Genomic DNA, 22,802 nt, shown 5'->3' on the forward strand with positions numbered 1-22,802 from the left:
TTTCTGTCATGTGTGACGATGCACCCTGCTGTCAGGCATGTTTCACAGCTGGAAACACACACAGGAACACACACATGCCTGGAAACATACATGTGGCAGCGACTACTGCTTTGTTTCTAATTCAGCAAATGCACAATCCCAGTCAGGCACCGGCTCTCTCGCCCCACCACACACACACACACACACTTCCTGGAAATCACTGCTTACCTGAAACACTGCTGTGGCCATCCTCTCACTCAGTGTGTTTGTGCGTCGCTCTCACTCCTTGGTGTTCAGTGCTGCATCGTCCTGTGCCCCCCCCCCCCCCCCCCTCCCTCCCGTCTGTGCAGAGGTTTTTCTCTGCACTCCGACCAGATGGCTAAAGCTAAATCCACTCACTGTTACCTTGGTGCAGCGCAGAGCAGAGGGGTGAAGAAGTGTGTGTCTGAGTGTGTGTCGGCGTTTCAGGCTTCAGGCTAACTCGTCTCTCCCACTCTCAGCCCTCCTCCAGGAAAACGAGCATAAAAAATGTCTAAAGAGTCTTAATGTGAGCGCGAATGTGGGGAGACGTGCAGCCAAAGGCGAATCTCAACATCCCAACAACTAGAGACGGCGCAGTGCAGCACTCAGCACTGAATAAGCAGGCAAAGTCTGGCTCCGGGTTACAGCTCTTTCCCTCTCTTTTGCACTGCCTGGCTTTTTCTCCTCCCTCTTGTTCAGACCATGTTCTCCCTCCTCCCAAACCGGGAGACACATGAGTAAGGAGAAAGAGGGAAAAAATCCTGGAGTGAATTTCCCAGGGAAGGAGAAGTGAAAATGAAGAAACAAAAGCACTTTTTCATTCAGCGTCGTCTTCCTCACTCGCTCCCTTCTCACAAGCTCATCTCTCATTCTCTTCTTGTTATCAGCTTCTCAAGTTACAAGTGAAAAATGATTCCCGTGTTCTGCGATGCACATGCAGTTACGGTGCTGGCACACCTCCTCTGCAGCTGCCACCAGAGAGAAAGTACCATGAATGAAACAACTGACTTCAACGTGAAGTCAGTGTCAACAGAAGCCAGCGGCAGCTCGATTATCAGTCATTACTCTGTGCCTGTCACCTCGCACTTTCACACTCATCTCTGCAGATTGGAAATTAGGTAACAGTCTTAATATGATGAGAAATACATGTCAGGTTAAGTTAAACTTCCTTCTCCACCCCCTTTATTATCCATCCATCCAGTGTTTATCTGTGGTCAGATCATGGTTAACAGGTTACACAGGGCGTCCAGCGATGTCATTATTTCTTCATGTATAACAATGTAAAGTTAAACTGAACATGAAATGAGATGAACAAATAAATATATAAATATATATATATATATATATATATATATATATATATATACATATATATACATATATATATATATATATATACATATATATACATATATATATATATATATATATATATATATATATATATATATATATACACATACATATATATATATATATATACATACATATATACATACATACATATATATATATATATATACATACATATATACATACATACATATATATATATATATATATACATACATATATATATATATATATATATATATATATATATATATATATATATACATATATATATATATATATATATATATATATATATATATATATATATATATACATACATATATATATATATATATATATAACATGGGATTATCTGTCCCTCCAGGAGCTCAGAGGCCTAAAATTGCGCCATTCTGCAGCAGCTTTTCTTGCAACTTGCAATGGCTTTTAGTGTGTGTGTGTGTGTGTGTGTGTGTGTGTGTGTGTGTGTGTGTGTGTGTGTGTGTGTGTGTGTGTGTGTGTGTGTGTGCCAGTCCATCACAGGGCCAACACAATGTCTGAACTATCAGATCAGCCTGAACTTTATTTTAGGAGCTACATACCAGTGAGTTGCCACAGCTTTTACAATGAAAATACTTGTGTCTGGGAGTTTATGCAGCAGCTCCAAAATCCTCAACAGAAGGTAAAAATTGGTTTTACAAAAAGTGTCTATCCTGTTGCCTCTCTCAGGGCTAAAGGACGCAGTCGACAGCTTCTCGTCAAGTCTTGGTTTATCTGCCAGGGTTTCTTCAGGGTAGACATGATGTCAGGGTGAGTATGGCTCACATGGATTCTCATAGGAACTGTACAAGCTTAATATGTCACTTTGTTAGATGTCAATCATTGTATTTGTGATTTAATTTCTTCATTCCGGTGACATTATAAAATCTGTGTGTCCAGATGTTTATCACAAAGCTACCATCCATGTCCTTATTATGTGCAATAAAACTGGAGCTACATTGTTAAACTGCTTTTTTAGCGTCTTACAGCAGTTTGCAATATTGTGACTTTTTTATATTTAAGTTTAGGTTTATTTCTTATTGAGAATGTGCCAAAATTAACATTGAGTGAGATGATGCTAACACCAGATTTAGCAAATAGCTAAACAGAAAATAAACTGACAATAGCAAACATTACTTCTGTGTTTAAGTTGCAAACTCTCCTGTATAAGTTGCAGCTTTTACGTGAAGTTTCGCCATTTGCATCATGACCCATCTCAGGGTCAAGAAATTTCTGCAGATTAGCATAACTTCAAGCCTCCTCTCACATGAGCAAACTGGCTACCAGCTGACCTTTAAGTCATTTTGAAAGAAGATAATATCTTTTTTTTTTCTCCCAGGTATTAAAACACCCTCTTAAAGACACAGTCAATTTTTAGACATTTAGTTTTATTTATATTCCTCCGTTGGGATAGTAAAATGTTGTTACTTAAAGAAATTGCAATGAAATATTTGCTTTGAAACCGCTTTAAAGCACATGTTTTGCATTAAAACATGGCCACTGGTTTTGCCCGCTATCACAAAACTCTGGAAAAGTTTCAGGAAACAGCAGAGAGGAAGAATGATTGGAGCAATCAGAAACAGTTTCATTATAACCCACCATCTGAAAATATGTTTACACACAGCCTCCACGACAAGTTAGGTAAAAGCCACAGTGGCAGAAACACTTGAGGAGTGTTTGCACCACATTGCTTTGGGCTGCTGCTTCTGGAAATGAGCTGTAAGACTGAATTAAAATGGTGAAAACAAAACAATATGGAAGCGAAAAGAGGCTACAGACCTCAGTTTCAGTGACTGCATATGAATCTATTACAGGACTGGAACTTCTGAATTCTATCCCACCTGAGCGTTTGCTGATATACCTTTCCATAACAATATAAAGCTTTAAATGTGCTTTCGCATGCTCACCGGCTGTTATCCAGTAGCAGACAAGGACACATTACAGAGGAATGTTTGGCACAAATTTGTAGCACATTAAGAATTACACCTTAACATGGAAGGAATGGTCGCCGTCTTTGATGTTGCTAGGGAGTAATTACATGGCAGGTAGCTCAGAAGGCAACACCTTTAGCTGCAGTCTTGTTCACCAGATGTTGGTCCTGTAAAGCGTTATTTAATTTGCTATTTATGACAAGGGCCAGGAAGGAAGGCAGGGCGGCTGGAGAGGCAACATGTGGTTTATGGCAGCAAAACAACGCTCTTGTTTATGGGAGATAGACATCTTTAATGCAGGGACCAGGTTGAATGCAAGGCAGTGGGAAATCCCTGATTTTTACTGCCTGTGTGTGCCTTTCAATACTTTGTTTTTCACCCACACATCTCATTGCTTAACAATCTTGCACACTAACAGCTCCAACCCAGCATGTTAGCAGCTGCGAAGTTGTCCGTCTGTATTTGGGGATAAAATTTTCACCTGAGCCTAGTTCAGTTCCAGTGCCATGGTTTTTATTACTGTCACAGATCCATGGCTGTAGTCACACCTACGCTGCCAGAGACGACTGTCAGAAAGACCCGCTGTCTGTTTTGTTTCCTATTATTGCACATTTTCTCATTGATAAGATAGCCGTGCCCCTCTGTCATTCTGATACCAACACAAATCTGCAACTGGAATGCAATGACTCCTTTCCCAGCTCAGTTTATCACGTTGACTTTAGAAGTTTAAAAATGTGGCTCTTCTTGTGCGATAACCTGGAAGGAGATTGGTAAAGTTGATGACTATATATATATATATATATATATATATACATACATATATATATATATATATATATATATATATATATATATATATATATATATATATATATGTGTGTGTGTATATATATATATATACATATATATATTTTTTTTTTCTTTGATGATGACTATATATATATATATATATATATATATATATATATTTTTTTTTTTTTTTTTTTTTTTTTTTTTTTTTTTTCTTTGAAGTGTCAGTTTAAAAAAGTCTTAGTTGCCGAAGGACACAACGTCAGATGGCTGGGAAATGGGATTCAAACGCCAACCCTCTACATTATTTGGACAGCCTGCTCTGCCATCCCAAATTTGACGGAGGGGTCTAATATCTAACTAAACATATCGCTAAACTGGCAACACTGTTTTAGCCGAGCTCTGATGTCTGCATGAACATAATTGACGTGGCAGGAAGTCGTGCACCGACAAACATTTTGTTGTTTAGAACGAAAACTTGAACATAACCCTTGAATTTGTCCATTAACTCCGCCAAGGAGGTTATCTTTTACCTGGCGTTTATCTGTTTGTTTCTCTGTTTTTGTTCAAGATAACTAAAAAGGTTTTGGATAGATTTTCATGAAATTTTGTTTTTTGTTGGTGGAAATGTGAAAATGACGAACTGATTTAATTTGGTGGTAATCTGATCACTGTTTGGATCCAGCAACTATTTAAAGGCCTTGGCAGAGATTAGCGCTCTGAGTGCTTTTCTAGATTCAGAATGTGTTCATTTTTCTGTATTTAAGTGTAATTAATGTGTTAAAGTCTCACCCTGTGTATGTGTGTGTGTGTGTGTGTGTGTGTGTGTGTGTGTGTGTGTGTGTGTGTGTGTGTGTGTGTGTGTGTGTACACTGTGCCAAAATTTAAATAAAAAAGAAGCTTTTATTTCTTTCTACAGCCTAAACTTGCCTGATGTCTGCATATTGTAGTGTCACAGCGTGCACCTTAAGCAGCAGTGTGAGACTGTGTGCCATCACAGAGATCAGTGGATATCGTGATGAGACCATTTTGTTCTTTTACATTTTGGGCTTTCTGACTGTGTGATTATGTGATTATGTGTTGCTCCCAGGGACCCCCATGCAGTTGTTCTGGTGGAGTTTGTAGTTTTTGGGGAGGAATAAAGCGGTGGAGCCGCCAGTAAAGGTCGTAACAGATGTCTTGTCTTTGTTCAGTTTGGTGAAGCCAGTAAGGTCTGTTGTATCCGTACAGTTGTTCCCAGCATTATAATGAAATCAAATTAAATCCAAACTATCAGTGTCACATGCGCGCCAGAGCCATAAATTCTTACACATTACTAACACATGGTCACAAGTTCATTCTTCCACACCTTGATAATGTCTGACTACGACTTGGTAACATGTGACCAGGTTCATATATTTTCCATCGACTTCACCACATGAGCTCCGTACTAATACAATAATTAAATAAGACAATATAGACGAAAGGAAAGAGAAACCACACCTGTTTGGATACATACTCATTCAGAGTTAGGATGTGTCAAATCTTTTTACTGGAACTATTACCAATCTAAAAATAAATGTATAGAATACATAATAAATTAAAATCTCTGCTTTAATCTTTTAACTTTGCTCTGCCATTTATTTACCTTAGCATGTAATATTTGTTTTTTATCCTCTTTTATTCTGTTATCCCTGTTCTTATCAGATATTTCTTTATTTCTGTTTCCTTATTGGTTTATTCATAAACTTTATTTTCTTTTTTTTTTATGACTATGTCGTCAATCTATTTAATGTTTCAAAGCACTTAATACAGCATTATTTTCTCGTTCCACAATCTAGAGGTGTTGATGTATTCCTGCTCCAACACACTTGTCTTACATTAAATGGATCCAACGACCAATGAAGTCCTGCACAACGACTGATAAATTTGAGTCAGGTGTGTTGGAGCCAGAATACATGCAAATCCTGTAGGACTTTGGGCCTCTAGGACCAGAACTGGGCAGCTCTTGTTTAGATGTTTTCCTGCTGCAACACACCTGATCTAAATCAATAATTCACAAGAAGCTGTTTTCCATGGTGGGAAACGGTTGTACAGATTTTCTACTCTGACACATGTCCTGACAGCCAGCCACTCCTTTACCTTCTTTAATGATGTATTTGTATTTTATGGTTGTTTTAATTCTGCATAGAATGACAGAAAAAAAAAGGAGCGCGGAGATAGAACCCAAACAAGACGTGAAATGAAAGATGTGCAGTGAATTTGATGGACGAAGGGGGAGGAAAGCGGAGAGAAAGCCGTCTGGGTGAGGTTCTGTTTCATGATTCTGACTCAGGCTTTCCCAGGCAACGGCAGGTCCCGCAGCGACCCGCGGAACATTTCACCAACACCCATGCATGCATGACTTTCTTCTACTGGATAGTCATAAAAACAACAAGCTCAGATGTAGTGGAAGCAGACGGGATGGAAAAAGCAACCTGCCACCTGGAATAATCAGACATGTTGGAGAAATTGGGCGAAGAATTAGAAAAAGAAGTGGGCAAACTCCTTTAATGAGGCAGTTCGCCACCTACAGATGTTCTAGCCATCGATGATTCTTTGTAAACCAGACAAAACGGTTCTTGCGCGGTTAAAAAAAGGTGCAATGAAATTATACTGCATGACATTTATGTAAATGTCTCTTAAAGAAAGTCACTCTCCGACCGCAGCTTGGCTCTTCCATGACGGTCTCCTTCATGCACTTGGCCCGATGTTGACATTCTTTCCAACAACTGTTGATTACTCCATCATGTTAAGAGCTGGGCGTTCCTGTTTGTTTTCTTCGCTGTATCTATGCACATTTCACTACCATACTGTTACTAAACACATGGCTAAAAGCCACAGCTCCTTGTGCAAGTCATTTGCTCACACACACTGGAGCACTGAGAGATGACACATGCTTGTTTCTGGTCTTCAGAAAATTTTGCAGCCCAGCTATCATCATGTTTAAGCTTGGTTTACCGAGTCGAAGAAGTCAAAACTGTGCTTGCAACTGGCCAAAGTTGTGTTTCACATGAGTCAGACAGTCTACATACAACGATCAGCTGTAACATCGTGACCACCCACTTTATTATTGAGTAAGTCTTCCCAATGATCAGACCAGTCAGGGTGTGGACAAAGACCTGTGGATATGAGGTGTCTTGCAGTCTCTGGCACAAGGGCAGTAGCAAAATGCCCTGTGAGCGATGGGGTGGGGTCTTTGTGGATTGGGCTCGCTTCCCACAGATGCCTCGGATCCCATCAGATTGGTATTTGGGAGGATAAGCACGTCATGCTTTAGTGTGGTCCGCTGCTGCCCAGCAGGGCAGAGATGTGACTGCTCTGCGAAATGTTGGAATAGGTGGCAAATGTCAAAGCTAAATTCTCGTTAATATCAGGACGCTGATTTTCACAGCTTTATCCAACAAAAACGTAACTCTACCAGTCAGCGACTGGTAGCTTTACCAACATAGATGGTAAGGAAGTTTGCTGCAGTCACAAAAATATTGTGATTTTCTGAATTAGGAAAATCTCCCAAGAGAAGGAAAATGTTTCTACATTTTCTACATGTTTCTACAAGATTATTTGCTCTGCTTGGTGGCATCTAACAGGCTTCTTCTAAACAAGAGACTCCTCCGTTTCCACCAGAGAAGCTTCCATATGCCCAGCTTGTTGAGCTTCAGTCAGCAGGACTTTGCAGGAGGTCTGATACACTGGAAGATCATCTGGGAAGGTTATCATAACATGGAAAGCTCAGCTGGGTCTGCAGGAGGAAGCCACGTTTCTCCAGGATCAGTTTGGCACTCAGGCTCTGTAGTGACCATAGGCTGTATATAAAATGTATGATGGACGGAGCCTCCGTGACGTCACCCATAGGTTTCTGAAGAGCTGAATTGAAGCTCGGTGTGCGGTTCCAACCATTGCCATCCTGGCGTGTCGTCTCTCCAGGAAAATACAAATATGGGCAAAGAGGTAGAGCTGACACGGGGGGCTGTGAGCGTCATGGCGGATGATTGACATCTATCAAACTCTGAGCTGCCTGTAGCCAAGAGCTAACCTGGAACTCACAGGGGCTAACCAGCTAAAGAAGGTAAGCGGGCTAAAGCTAAGTCTTATTGTAAAAACCCACTATTGTTCTATGTTCTTACTTGAAGCGGGAGATTGGATACCTGTCAATCAAAAGGACACGCCCTTAAATCTGTCGAACTTCGAGATTAAATTACTTGTAAACGGGAGAGTTGGAAAAAAATTCACTCCCCCCACAGTTGTCATGAAGGTAAACCTGACCTATTAAACCGAATGAGGGGGGGAACTGCAATTTTATGCACTTCCACATAGGCTTCACTTTTTACCGCCAGAGGTTGCTGCTTGGTAGTGACGCCCAAGACAATCAACAGGTACCAGATCCCTGCAGAGAGCTGCAGACTTTCCTTTGGGAGATCAGCTACTCCAGGGAACTGCTGCAGAACTGTACAGAACCTGACAACATGCTAGTGGAGCACTCTATGTAGATCAGATGTGCATCCAAAACCTGCAGGATACCATCCCTCCAGGGACCACAGCTGCTGATCTCAGTCAGTCATCTGTCAAGTCGCTGAAAAATAACTCGGAACAGAGTAGAAAGCTGTTTGTGATGGTGGAGGTGGGAGGCATTCCTGTATCTGGTAGATTCCCATAAAGAAACACTTGTAGAAACGTTCCTTCCAGGGGGGTGAATTGGCAAGAATCTGGCGATACGATATGTATCACCATACTGGCCAACAATACAATATATTGTGATATATCAGGATACCTTAAGCAAGACAATATATTGCATTTTTTCTTTAGTTGTAAACACTGAACACTTCTGCATGCTTGACATCAACTTACTGAATAAGAACAGAGGATCTACATTTCACTGCAAAGTAAATAAAAGCACGGATTTTTATGTACAAGATGAATAAGGGAAAGAAAATCCGCCTCAGCAGTAAAGATCAGTTCCTTGTTAAATTGATACAGTGCTTTTAAATATTGATATAATATTGTTCCACAAAATATTCTGATATTTTGATATGGCAATATTTTCTGCAACCCCTAGTTCCTACTTCTGGTTTTTTATCTCTTCAGTACCTTCCAGTTCACAGTGTTCTTACTGAGATGAGCTGCATTTATGTTCCTAAATCAAACAACGATTGGTTAACAATGCTGACAAGCAGCACAAATAATCAAGTAAAAGTCGTGTTCTTGTTTGTTTTGATAATTCAAAACCTTTTTTTTTTTTCCTTTTTCAAGTGAACAAAAAAACCTGCAACAATTATTGGGTTTTAGATTCAAATATCTTCATTTCCATGAGGAGTAACTGTGCAATTTTAATGTACATAAAACCAAAGACATTATTTTTCATTCTGAATTAAGCCGTGAGATCCATCCTGTGCTCGCCTGAAAGCGTTTGGTGTCTTAAGGAGGCGGAGTATCAAGCATGTGTTCTGTCCTGTGACTGCTAATTCAATTAGCTGCTGGCCAGGTCCGTGTTTGATCAGACTGGGAGCTGCTTTCCTGAAAACATATTAAATGCAGCTTATGTAGGGCATACCCATGGGAATATTTTGATTATGAATGCACTCCAGTTTAATGTTTCCCTTAACGAGTCGCCGTCTGCCAGTCTGTCACACCAGTCTGTAACTGACACAGCTGCCTCCTGTGTTTCGTCCCATTTCACACCCTCTGTAGAGTCATCATATGGAAAAGGAAGGAAGTTGTTAATGTAGTCATCGTAAACATCTTTTACCTTCCTCAGGCTTGCAGGCCTGTTTAGTTGTGAAAAAAGGGAATTTAAACTAACAGGGAGCCTGAGGGTGAAATGATACTAGTTATAAAGTTTTAGTAGTGAATTAACATCATGCTGAAGAGGAAGCAGAAACTTGACTAAGTAAGCATTAAAAACCAACTTCTGCCTGTTTTACTTGAGCAGGAACACTTAAAAGTCATCATCAAAAAAAATGAATTGTTTATGCTGAGCTGCAGGGACGCAGGTTTCAGTTGTCTATGTGATAAAATAACTGTTGCAAACTGAGAGGAAAGGCTGCATTAGCCAGGACAGAGTTAGTCTACGATATGAAAAACTAAGCTCGACTGTCTTCCAACCTGAAGCATAGACTGTATATAGAAGATTTACGGAGCCAACGTCACACATAGGTTTCTAAAGAGCTGAATTGAAGCTCAATGGGCGGTTCCTACCGTCACCATCTTTGCAGTGTCACACGTGTCGTATCTCCCGGATAATGCAAAAATGGTCAAAGAAGTAGAGCTGAACTGGGGGCTGTGAGGGTGGGAGTGGATGTTGACATGTATCAAACATCCACCTGCTTAATAGCTACCTGAGATAACCAGTGAAGTATTTTACAGGATTTACAGTATACTACACTAGCTAACAGTGGGCTAAAGTTAAATTATACTTTTACCTGTCTAAAAACCGCAGTTGTGATACATTCTTCCTTCTTGCAGCAGGAGATCGGGTACCTGTCAATCAAAAGGATATGCCTCAAAATATGCTGAATTTTTAAATTAAATTACTTATAAACGGGGGAGTTACAAAAAAAAATTCTCTCCCCCCACAGTTGTCATGAAGGTAAACCTGACTTATTAAACCTAAAATAGATTTTTGTACCGGGCTGTAAACATGTTTATTTCTGCTGTAAACATGTTTATTTCTGCTGTGAAGTTGGTCTTTTTAACATGGGAGTCTATGGGGATTCACTCTGTTTTGGAGTCCCTAGTGGACGAGGGGGGAACTGCAAATTTTAGTACTTCCGCATAGGCTTCACTTTGAACCGCCAGAGGTTGGCACTTAATATAAATTCAACTTAATTCTATACAACTTTATTTGAGCCGCTATAATTCCCAACTAAGTTACCTCAAGGCACATTTACAGATGAAGTTCAATTCAATTCAATTTGATTCAATTATGATAAAAATCCATACGATCCATCATTTTAACTATTCAAATAAACCAATAGAAGACTACGCAGCCTTGCTAAGATAAACAACAGATTTGATTGAATCATTGCTTTCATTTGATCCTCCATCCTGAGCTGCACGAGGAACCAGCGTAGAGAAAAAACCTCCCTTTAACTTCCAGCAGAACCAGATCACGTTTAACACAGGTTCTGTGTTTGTTCCCCAACTAGAACCTGGAAACATCTTGCTGTCAGGCATCAATGCTAACTGTTAGCTTTGCTAAGGCCCATTTATGCTCGACATGGAAGACGAAGCTCCTCATCCGTCTGCAACCGGTGTCAAAATGACTCTGAACTCTAGTGGATGAACATTATGGCAACGTAAAAAATGCAGGGAAGTATGCGGGCTGCGATGTTTGAAAAGGATGTCCCCGTTTATGCACATAAGGGAGCATAAATGGGCATTTCCTTCACATTTTTAGCATGATAGTAGGCTACAATAACAATAAATGAAATGGATAATTAATCATTTTGATCTTAGGTAAATGTGTTTGCTCATTTGAAACGAGATGGTATCAGCAGTATGCACTGGAGGTAAACCTTCCTCAGCCTTCAGTATCGGTCTAATGAAGATGAAATGTGGTTTTCAGTGTGCAGAGAGACCACTAGCTTCAGCCAGGATCTGCAGGTTGAGGGTTCGCTCTGTAAAAATCAAATCACCTGGCTTTTTGCATGAAGGTATCTGCTGGCAGACCGCTCCTCCAGCTCTCCACAGTTAAAGATCTAAACAGCGTTTGCCAGCTGAGGATCAGGCCACCTGCAAACCTGACGATCTCCTGAAAAAATGTGCGTGCATACAGGTGTTTGAGCGTATCGAAGATCTCAGGGCGATAAATAATGGAAGAAAGGTGGAGTGCCTTTTTATTCTTTGCTGTTTAAGTCGATCACTTAAACATGTAAAAAATGTTGGAAGAACCGCTGACATGAACAGAGTGCCAGAACGACAGAACTTCCTGGAAGAGAGTACATTTACGTACGCGACTGAATGCTGCAGCTCCACCTGTGGATTTCATTGTTATTAATCACTGTTTGAATTTGTCCTCTAAATGTTCCAGTAGCCCGCTTCACGCTCCATGAGCATGACTAAACATTAAGCCCTGGTTGAAAATCCAACCATTTTTAGCCAAACAAAAGGAGCTATTATCAACTTTTCACTTGGCAAACTTGATGAGCTGAATGAGGACATCAGCAGTCATCCATCAGCGAGCGGCTGGCCTCCAGCTCCGACGTGGTGCGCTCAGTGAAAGGAACCGAAGGGGTCACAAACAAGAAATCTGAAATAACAAAAACGCGAGGTGGAAGGGAGCCAGCACAAAGAAACACTCGCTTTCCTCCACATTTTCATAACATGCAGTCTGAGACCTTCAGGAGCTGGGAAGAATGAAAACAAGTGCTTCATCATTCCAAAGCCGGGAGTGAAAAAAACCTTCCTGCACTTTTCTTTCATCGCTGAGGGCGGAACATGGCGGTTTCCCTCTCAAAACACACTTGAGGGGCAACGAAGGATCAGAGCAACCCAACAAGTTTAAGTCAGCACTTTAACCTGTTTTAAGTGAAGAGAAGAAGACTTGAACTGTCCTCAGTAGATTCACAGAGGAAAAGGCAGTGGAAGCCGGGGCCAGGGGTCTGCTACTGGCTCTTTGTACGTTTTCACAACATCTCTTCATAACACTGGCTAAAAACGATTAAAAACACCAACTAATGATTTTTAATATAGATATAATATTCTTCTGCTAGTATTCACTATTGTTCCTTACTTCTCCCTCTTCCACTGTTAGAAGGAAAACAAACAACACATACTGGAACTTTTTCCACTTTATTCATTTCCCACCAGCAGGAACCTCGCTAACATGAGACATAAAACAACGCCGACTTCTGTTATTAAATAGGAGAAATAATCAACCATTGATAGATTTTCTTCCTTTTGCTTCTATGTTTAGTTACTATAAGGAAAGAAAAGGCTGTATTGTAACGCCACTGATGTTTTTGATGCATTTTATTTGGTTGTATTTAGAGTGATTCAGCTCCCAAGCAGACTGAGGTTTTACCTTTCCTTAACATTTTCTCAGCAGGATGGCGGCAAAGCCGTGCACATTCAGGCTCTTTATTGATTCATACGGGGAGTTAAGTTGGAGCAAACGGAGGAGGACATGTCGAAAAAACAGAAACAAATGGGCGCTGTGGAGAGTTTTACTCAGAAGCCAGTCGTCGTTTCACTTCCACGCTGATCCAATATGCCGTTTCTGGCTCCTTCCTGTCATCACCCGGATGAGAAATATTACCAACAAGATTTAACACATTTTTCACATCCACTTGTGAGCAAACATGTGCGAGCGTGGGACACAATCTGTGACCATTTGTTTGCCGTTATCAGGTGAAATATGGCCTCCGTGTCAGTTTTATCTCCAGACAGCGATCCGTAGCTGTCGGGTGTTTTTAGGAAAACTGTCCCAGCTTTGCTTGTTATTAGGAGTTTTGGATTCCTCATGCATAAGATGTGATTGACAGTATAGAAAAAGGAAACTCTGGTTGCTTTTTAAAGTAAATAAATGATGAAAACTGTAGCCTTCAGCCTCATGACCGAGAGAGTCGATAGCGATCAAGCTTGACCCTGTCGCGGTCACTCCCTTCTTTTTAATCTCAGGACTTTTAGCAAATTGCTTCCTGCCAAAGCTATGACAAATCTGAGCTGAAATGTTTACAAAGGGAAATGTTGCTGTGATTTTTGGAGATGGAAAGTCACAGATTTGCGTGTGCAGACGTTGGCAGTTTGTCCTGGCCCTCTGTCACGGCTCCTCCCACAAATTTGACCCCCGGCTTCCTGAAACTCAAACGTTATCAACAACTATGTGCTGTGGATTGTTGTTCGTCACACTTTGATCTTCAAAACAGCTGCATAAAAACATGAATCCAGAGCGACGATTAAATGGATTCTTCCCTCCACCATACTCCACCTCCCCACTGACTTTCATGACAATTAGCCTAATAGCTGCTGCTGACAGAAAGACAAACTGGTTCCTCTACCTCGGCTCTCATCCACACTCTGCGGGCCAGAGACCCCGACTCGGCCTGCACCCCTTGGCATTTCCTGCAAGCGGGCAAAGTTGGCAACCTGCACCCATTTCAGTAATGGCAACCAGATGAAGGGTGTGTGTGGAGGTGTGTGCATGAGCCGAGCTTCTGCGGGATTCAGCTGGATGGAAATCCTACCTCCATACACACAAAGCTTCTCCCACACAAACGTCCACTTCTCCTCACTTTCCCTCCAGTTTTCTTGTGTGTGCTTCTATCTTTCCACAACAACATGGATCAGAGGAGGGGGGGGAATCAGAGATCTTCTATTTTTAGGCAGGGGGCGATCTCCAAGATGAGAAGTTCATCCAATGTAAACACATTCTGGTACATTGAGCGCTTGTTTAGACATTCTTAACATTTTCTTTTGCAGAACATAAACTCCCCAGACTCCACCCACCCATGCTTCTACATGTATGTGCAAACATACCCTAAAGAGGGCAGCTGACTCCACCTAAAGACAAATATTTCATTCAGGGAAGGTTTAGACTTCTAAAAGAGGCTCGTTGATGCGGAAAGCAACACGTGATGTGGAACAACATGCAGAAACTTCATGTGATCGAGTGTTCCCTTTGATTCTTACCTTGGCTTCACATTTCTTGTGGCAAGCTACTCGGCACACTGCAGAAAAACAGAAAAGAAGAAGCGAGAGAAAATACAATTAACTTCACAGTTCATTAAAAATCCCTGCAGCATCATGGTGAAATCCAGAAGCATGAAAAGGTCCAGTCAAATCCCAGAGTTTGTTCTGTGGTCAAAGTCAAATATCAGCTGGCTGATGCCAGCTGTGTGCTCTCAGGACTCTGGCTCACTCTCAAAGGCTTAATTCATTACTCTAAAAGGACGACACACCGAAAGGGATCTGATGTCTGAGTCACTGCTTTAATTAACTTTAACAAAGAGTAAAATCAGCAAGGTGGTCTTTCTTGTTCTTCTGAAATATCTGCGATTGATAAAAATCTATACAGTCAAACAGATTTTATAGTCTCCACTCAATAAATTGTTTTATCGTTTAATGTCTGAGGGAAGTTTATAAAGTTAAATATAGACAGAGTTTTAATGCACAATATAAAAAACTATTGCACATTTTTCTATTCCAGAATAACTTAACATACGTCAGCTTTCCCATGATGTGGGCGGATAACACTTGCTTGTACTGACCGGATATGAAAGATGGACACATGCTGGACGATTACCAGTTTGTGGTTCTTATATGGACAACACAGGCAATTCTCTCAAGCATTAACGATGTTTTATTTTGCCTTTTTTTCCATTTTAAGTTTTTTCAAATTCTCTGAAAGACGTTTTCTCCTTTTCTAAACTTTTTTCTTCCTCCATTTTATTGAAAAGGGAAGTCAGTTGATTCTTCCTGTAAAAATGTGCCATTTGGCACCCCACATCCCCTTGTACCCCCTTTTACAGGCGTTCAAGTCCAGGAACAGGTTTGATTTTTCATAACCAGAAAGACCCCAACTTTAAAATCTCTCTTCAGACTTCCTCGAGGTGTTTTACAAACTGTTCAAGGATGAAGTTTTATCTCTTTCTGTCTACAAATGGCAGCAGTGTAGTTTATAAAAGTTGTTGTCTGTATCTGTTGGGCTACCGGTACTGGGACTGGTGCAGGCGGACTTACCATTAGCCAAAACTAGACCGTTGCCTAGGGCCCCCAGTTCTTTAGGGCCCCATAAAACTTGTCATATGGTTATTAGTCATGGTTATGGTTCGTTATGGTTATTTATTACTGAGTTATTACTAACAGAAATTATGTTTTTGATTAAAATGCATTCGCTAAACTGTCAGCAGAATGATTATTATATTATGTGCCCCCCCCCCCCCCCCCCCCCCTTCAGGTATATAGGGCCGCGCACTAATACCTAATGTGATCTGTGTGTCTGATGCGGTCAGTGAGTTGATCTGTAACGTAAAGAATGACTCGTCACAATAAATGATCAGTTCGTACCATCGAGTGAAGCAACCCTTCCCTGTCATTATAGACGGTCCTCTCAGTCAGCAAAGAGACTTTTACACTGGCTGTTTGTTAGCAACGCAAATAATATACCATAGTGGAGTAGAAAGTGCAATATTTACCATAGGGCCCCCTGCCTGCCTTTGCCTGAGGCCCCAAATCTCTTAAATCTGCCACTGGACTGGTGACTGATTCAGCCTGATGTTCTGTCTCTTTACAAAAAAGTTCTTCTTTAAAGGTTAGGAAAGCTAGTAAGGAAGGGGAAAACACTTTTACCATTTAACAGATTTCATCTTATTAAGACTGCATTGATGAATCTGACTTATGTGTTTTGGCTAAAAAAAATGACATGCTAATCATACCACTATGCTAACATTAGCATGCTAGTGTGCTGATGGTTTAACAGCCACCAGTTTTGTTTTTTTTACTTAATTTCATATAATATTACATAAATGTTTATCAAATGACAAAAAAATATTTTCTTTAGCAAGCATTTGGTAACAAATAAGAAGGCTTTAGTAAAATTCTGATGGAAAAAATGTCTGAGTGGCCATTTCCCTTGTGTTCGTTAGCATGTTATCAATAAATCCCAAAGGAACAAAATCCACACAACTTTTCCAGCATTTTAATAAAGTTCAAATAATTCCATCAAAATCAGGCTTTGACTAAAATATAAAAAGGTTTAACTAAAATCTTTAAACTAGTTGTTTGATTGATTGACTGTAGCTTTTTTTCCCCTACAGTGAAGCGCTCTCTGTGGACTCCCACTGGGTCTACAAATAAGGGTCAATAGGGGGTAACACCTGGACCGGCAGCTCATAAATTGACAGATCCTCTCGAAGGACTGAGAACCAAAACACAGCTCAGTTTGCAGAGGTGTAGGATTTCCAAATAAAGGAGAAGCCTGCATGTTTTTCCTGGAAGGCTCTACACCTTATGTAATGAGTTATTCTTCCTGTCTCGAAGCACATTTTTCAAAGTATTTGTAATATCTATCATGATTAGTTGATTAGTTGAGACCATCACACAAGATAGCAGAGTTGATGTCCCTCTAAACAAATATCAGAGGATTTTCATGTTTTTCACTGTGCTGTGAATCATTGTTAGTGTTTCAGATCAACTAAAAAATGTTTTTAATACAAATGTGCATCGAACTATATAAATTGTAAATTTTAAATGTGCAGCAAAAATACTTTTGAATACCTTGTTTAATAATTAAACCAAATTACTTTTTAAAAATAATGGTCAGTGATTTTCTGAATTGCTTACTCCAGTCAAGGGTCGCTGGGAAGCTGGAGCCTATCCCAGTAATCACTGGGTGAGAGGCGTGGTACACCTTGGACAGGTAAAAATAATAGTTAAAAATCATTATAAAAGCCCTGCGATGGACTGGCGAGCTGTCCAGGGTGTATCCTGCCTTTCGCCCAAAGACTGCTGGGATAGGCTCCAGCTTCCCCGCGACCCTTCATTGGACTAAGCGGTTAGGATGATGAATGGATGGACATTACAAAACCATTTATCATAAACACAGTTACCTATAAACACTAACAGAAGTAGCCTATTTGAACCTTCCTTGAAACCTTCCACAACATTATGATTTAGCACTAGGGGTGGGAAAATCGAATTGAAAAATCAAAAATCTGGATATTTTTGCTTCACAATTTTAAAATCGATTTTTTTTTTTTTTTTTTTGTTAAAAAAATCTTCTATTTTTTTAAAAATAAATAAAAATAATCCATCAAATTTTGTCATTTTTATTGGTTTTATGGATCTTTTTACTTGTCTTCTTGGGCATTTTAGCAGCAGAATGATGGTCTGGCTACTGTGTTGTTTTTTTCATCATTGAAATCAAGAAAAATGACAACCAAAAAAAAAGTTTTATACATTTATTTTGTTTTTAATCTACAAAAATCAGCAATATTGTAGAATTGTGTGAATTGCAATTTTAATCGAATCGGCATCCAAAAAATCGGAATCAAATCGGGACAAAAGCATATCGTCACAGCCCTATTTAACACAATGCATTGATAATGCATTAATTATCCCCAAACATTTCAGTTGATCAGGGATTAAAACACAAGGTTAAAAATAGGATGACAAGTCACAAAACATGAAAAACAAAATGTTGAATAGAAAAAAATCTATGATGTTTATTTAGTGATGTTGGGCAGGATGGCTGGATGTGTGCAGAAAAGAAGGAGAACAAACAGAGCATGCAAAGTGAAACTAGAGACAGTGGGAAGCTTCTGTTTTAGAGTCAAATGTATAATTACATCATGGGGTACTTGGTTTCTATTTCAGCTCCAGCAGAACTATATTTGCACTTGGGGGGGTGACATGTGAAAGCCTTTTTAACTTCTTAATTAGAGGCTTTCAAACGTGGGTGGCACCATGAAATACTACCAAGACACACAGAAAGTGAGTTCCCAGGGTCAGACCGACTACGACACAAAGCTGGTCACAGGATTCAGATCAGCTCCAGGAGGACCGCCAGAAGCAGTTTCACAGCCGACAGAGGAGCTTCTAGACTGCTGGTTAACTCAACTATCGAGTCAGCCAATCACAAGTCAGCAACACATTCTTAACCTGTCCATAATGTTAGTCCTGCATTGGGATAAGTGACTGAGACTGAGGGATGGGAGATCATGGTCATGCAAACTGGGGTTGGGTTGGGAATGTACATGCACACACACACACACATGCAAAGCTTTTAAATATGTATTAATAGTTTATATAATGTAAAACACTTTGAGTGTCCGTCTGCATTAAAATTGCTTTTTTTAATTTTTTTATTTCATTTAGTCACATTGACACGGTGAAGACGACTTGCTGAAGTACAAACTGAGCATCAGAACGAGGAAAAAGGAGATTTACGTGACTTTGAACCAAGCGGCAGCCTCTGGCGGTTAAAAGTGAAGCCTTTGCGGAAGTGTATAAAACTGCAGTTCCCCCTTCATCCACTAGGGGCTCCAAAACAGAGCGAATCCCCATAGATTCCCATGTTAAAAAGACCAACTTCAAAGCAGAAATAAACATGTTTACATCCTGGTACAAAAATCCATTTTAGGTTTAATAGGTCAGGTTTACCTTCATGACAACTGTGGGGGGGAGTGAATTTTTTTTCTAACTCATCCATTTAAAAGTAATTCAGTCTCAAAATTCGGCATATTTAGGGGCGTGTCCTTTTGATTGACATGTACCCGATATCCCATTTCAAGTCAGAAGAACGCAGAACAACCGCGTTTTTGTTCTTGACTTAGCTTTAGCCTGCTTACCTCCATTAGCTAGTTAGCACCTGTTATCTCCAGGTTAGCTCTTAGCTACAGAAAACTCGGAGTTCGCTCGATGTCAATCATCCACCACGACGCTCACAGCCCCCCTCTCAGCTCCACCCCTTTGCCTACATTTGTATTTTCCAGGCGAGACGACACACATGCCCCTGCCAAGATGGCGATGGTAGGAACCGCCCACCGAGCTTCAGCTCAGGTCTTCAAAAACCTACAGGTGACGTCACGTAGGCTCCGCCCATCTTTTTATATACAGTCTATGCTTTGAACGCAGCATGGTTGTCGGTCTGAGTGTTTACTGGGATTTTCACACACAACCATCTCCGGGGTTTCTAAAGGAGGTCTGAAGAAGAGAAAACATCCAGCGAGCAGCAGTTGTCTGGACCAGAATGTCGGGTTGATGTAAGAGGTCAGAGGAGAATGGACAGACTGGATGGAGATGACAGAAGGACAACAGGAAGTCCAGTAAGTTATCTAAAACCCACAGTTTGGTTTTTTTATCCATCCAATAAAATGCTAACAGTTTTATTCAGGTTCATTAACAAGCAGATCGGACCTTTTCATCCCCTCCAAAGTACCAAAAGATTTCCACAGAGAACACACCTGAGCATCCTCGCTTCCGGCTTCTACATTAGATCTTTAGAAATCCCACTTTGCTTTTCAGGCAGGATGTGCAAAGTTCAGCCGGCACCAGTTATCATTTAGCATTAATAAAAACACATGCGCGGAGTATTTCTGACATGCTGACTGTGACATAAGTCACGTGGAATGCGCTCATGTACATGGAGTTCAAGCATACTTGATAAACACATGAGTCATGTGCCTCTCCGTCAGGACCCCGTCCAGATGGGGTCCCTGGTACACAACGCTGCTGGGCCACATGGGAAGAAGCAGGACTTCCATATTGGGTGTGAACGCGCAGAGCTCAGGTTTGGCTTTACCTTGTTAGGAAGTTGGGCTTTGGAGAATAAACAGAGCTGAAATGTTCCTAGAGGAGGGAGGAAAAAACCAGGGGGGGGCTGCACAGCGATGGGGGGGGGGCGCTGAGCGAATGAGAGCACAGCTGGGAGGAGGGCAGTTTAAAAGGAGTCCGACTACAGTCTGCTGTATGAAATGCAGCGTCGGTGGGAGTTATGAAGAGGTGGAGGTGTACGCCGAGCCATTTCCTTCCTCTGGTCCCCACAGAGCGTCCAGTCCCTCCGGGCTGGGCCGGACCCTCTTACATTACTGAATACAATCAGAGGGCTGGACAATTTCCCCTTCCTCCCTTTCCACACTCTCACCCCCTCTCTCCCACCACCACCACCACACAAGGCCAAGCACGTGAGCACCACCACGTGCGCATACAGCGTATAAACACGTCGTGCGTCCCTCTCCCATACAGACACACACCTTCTCCCCTGCCATGTTAACATCCAGGACGTCTCGAGCCGACCGCGTTTTTATTCCCTCATTTAGCAGCCAGACGTTCCTGTTAAACCAGTTCTCCCATCACGGTGAGCTACAGACACAGCCCTCTTCTCTGGACACGTCTCACTGTGTGCCAGGTGACGCCACTGCAGGAAGGATGCTGCAGAGATCCTCCACACAACAGCGTCTTCTGGAGCTGGCTGTTGTTTCTGTGTGATGCAACGGAAAGCACCTGATTTCTCCGCTGCTTTTATTAAATGTTGCAAGAAAAACATAAAGCATGTCTGACAGGAGATCGTCTGCATGAAATCAGAGAAAACAGAAGTTTTCTACAGGGAGGAGCGCTGTGAAAGTCGCAGTAAAGTCGCTGTGATTGGACAAGATTGCAGCGACATGCAGAATCCACAAACGCAGGTTGGTTTGGAGGTTCGCTCTGATAAATGCTGGAGCAACGTTGCAGATTCCAGGAGGGACTTCGTGACGTTTTTCCTCTCGATCTTCTGAGCTTTCAAAGTTTTCCTTTGAACATTAACTTCTACTTCCTGTTTTCCTGGGAATACATGAAGAAATGAGAGGAACAACATGATATTTTGTTGCTTTTTGTGATTTCAGATGAATGGAAGAGATGATCAGCGTGACATCATGTGGTACCGAGCGCCGACTCCCATCAGCAAACAGTTTTCCCACTGAATCGACATAAAATCGTATCACCGTCCAACTTGTTTCTACTCCTGATGCCTTCTTGCTTCCTGATGCTTGACATGTTGCATCAGAAGGCAGTCAGATTAATGTATCAGCTAACATGGAGGGTGGATGGAGTAATTACAGGATAAAGTGACTGAACAGCTGCTATGCGGCTGCTTCGTTTCACCATTTGAATGCTGATCCACGCCGTGTTGACTTTCTGCTCTGTGTCTGACAGCTCAGATGGAGAAAATGCAAAGAAAACATTACTTCACACGCGTCTGCATGTTGTTTTCTGTGTGCAGAGGGATTAATGTTAGCAATTATCTGCAGTCAGTCGCTCCATTCCAGCGTCATGCAGGGGTGTCATCACTCGGCTTAAACCCCCGCCTGGGTTGGGCTTCTGTGGGCAAAGCCCCACCTTCAGCCATCTGTGGAGTTTTCCTAACATGGAAGGACCCTGAAAACCTTGCAGGGGAGTTGTGAGGGAACTCTCATGAAAGGATTGTGTGTACTCAGACGTGCGTCATCTGTTTGCTCCTTCCTGATAAAACATGACTTGTGTTTGTTTGGTTTCTGGCTGATTTTGGGTTTCAGGCGGGGAATTAGTCTCACTTTGTTTTGTTGAAGCAGCTGTTTCCCCTGATACAGTGTACAGCGACAAACACACACACATTCTCATACAGGGAAAATTAACACATGAATATAATGCTGATAAAATGTGGATGAAGGCACCAGCTCGGGCTGAACGCTGTGGCAGCAGCGATGCGTCTGGCTCTGCTGACATCTGGTGGTCGCTGCCTTCAGTCTCATATAAGAACACATCAGCAGATTCACGACACACACGTGTGAAGTCGCATCTGCCACCTGAAACTGATGCAAAGCTTCAGAGTTCTTCATCCTGTGATGCAACAACAGGCTTCCCAGACAATGTCCGCCACGTTTCACGAGTTCAATACCTGCTTTGTCTTTTACATTTCCCTTCCAGCTTCACAAACTGGAAATAGCAGGAGAGTAAATCCGGGCCTGAGAGGAAGATCCACTGACACTGCAAACCGCTCTTCCTTCCCAGTTTCATGTTTCCTACGACTATAACGGAGATTAAAAAGCAGCAAACATATATTTCTAAAGAAAAACAAGTTAATCTGAATGTTTTGATTCCCGGTTATCATCAGATACAAAAATCAATACATGGTTTGGTCTTTAGAGGATGTTTTGTAGCCGCTGTCAACCGGCCTGTCACCTGAGTCAGGTGCGTTGGAGCAGGGAAAACCAGGGAAAACCACCAAACACCTGC

General features: G+C 41.4%; 1 protein-coding gene across 4 annotated transcripts in view; it reads right to left on the bottom strand.

The window, feature by feature from the left end:
* tns1b (tensin 1b) overlaps positions 1-22,802 on the bottom strand; it is a 224,562-nt gene that overhangs the window by 107,163 nt on the left and 94,597 nt on the right. For all 4 annotated transcript variants that reach the window (XM_079254829.1, XM_079254832.1, XM_079254831.1 and 1 more), the window contains exon 3: positions 14,742-14,779. In XM_079254829.1, coding sequence (XP_079110955.1) covers positions 14,742-14,779 — 38 coding nt within the window. The remainder of the gene's footprint in view (positions 1-14,741; positions 14,780-22,802) is intronic.

Source organism: Telmatherina bonti (genome assembly GCF_933228915.1).
Source record: "Telmatherina bonti genome assembly, chromosome: 15".
NCBI lineage: Eukaryota > Metazoa > Chordata > Actinopteri > Atheriniformes > Telmatherinidae > Telmatherina > Telmatherina bonti.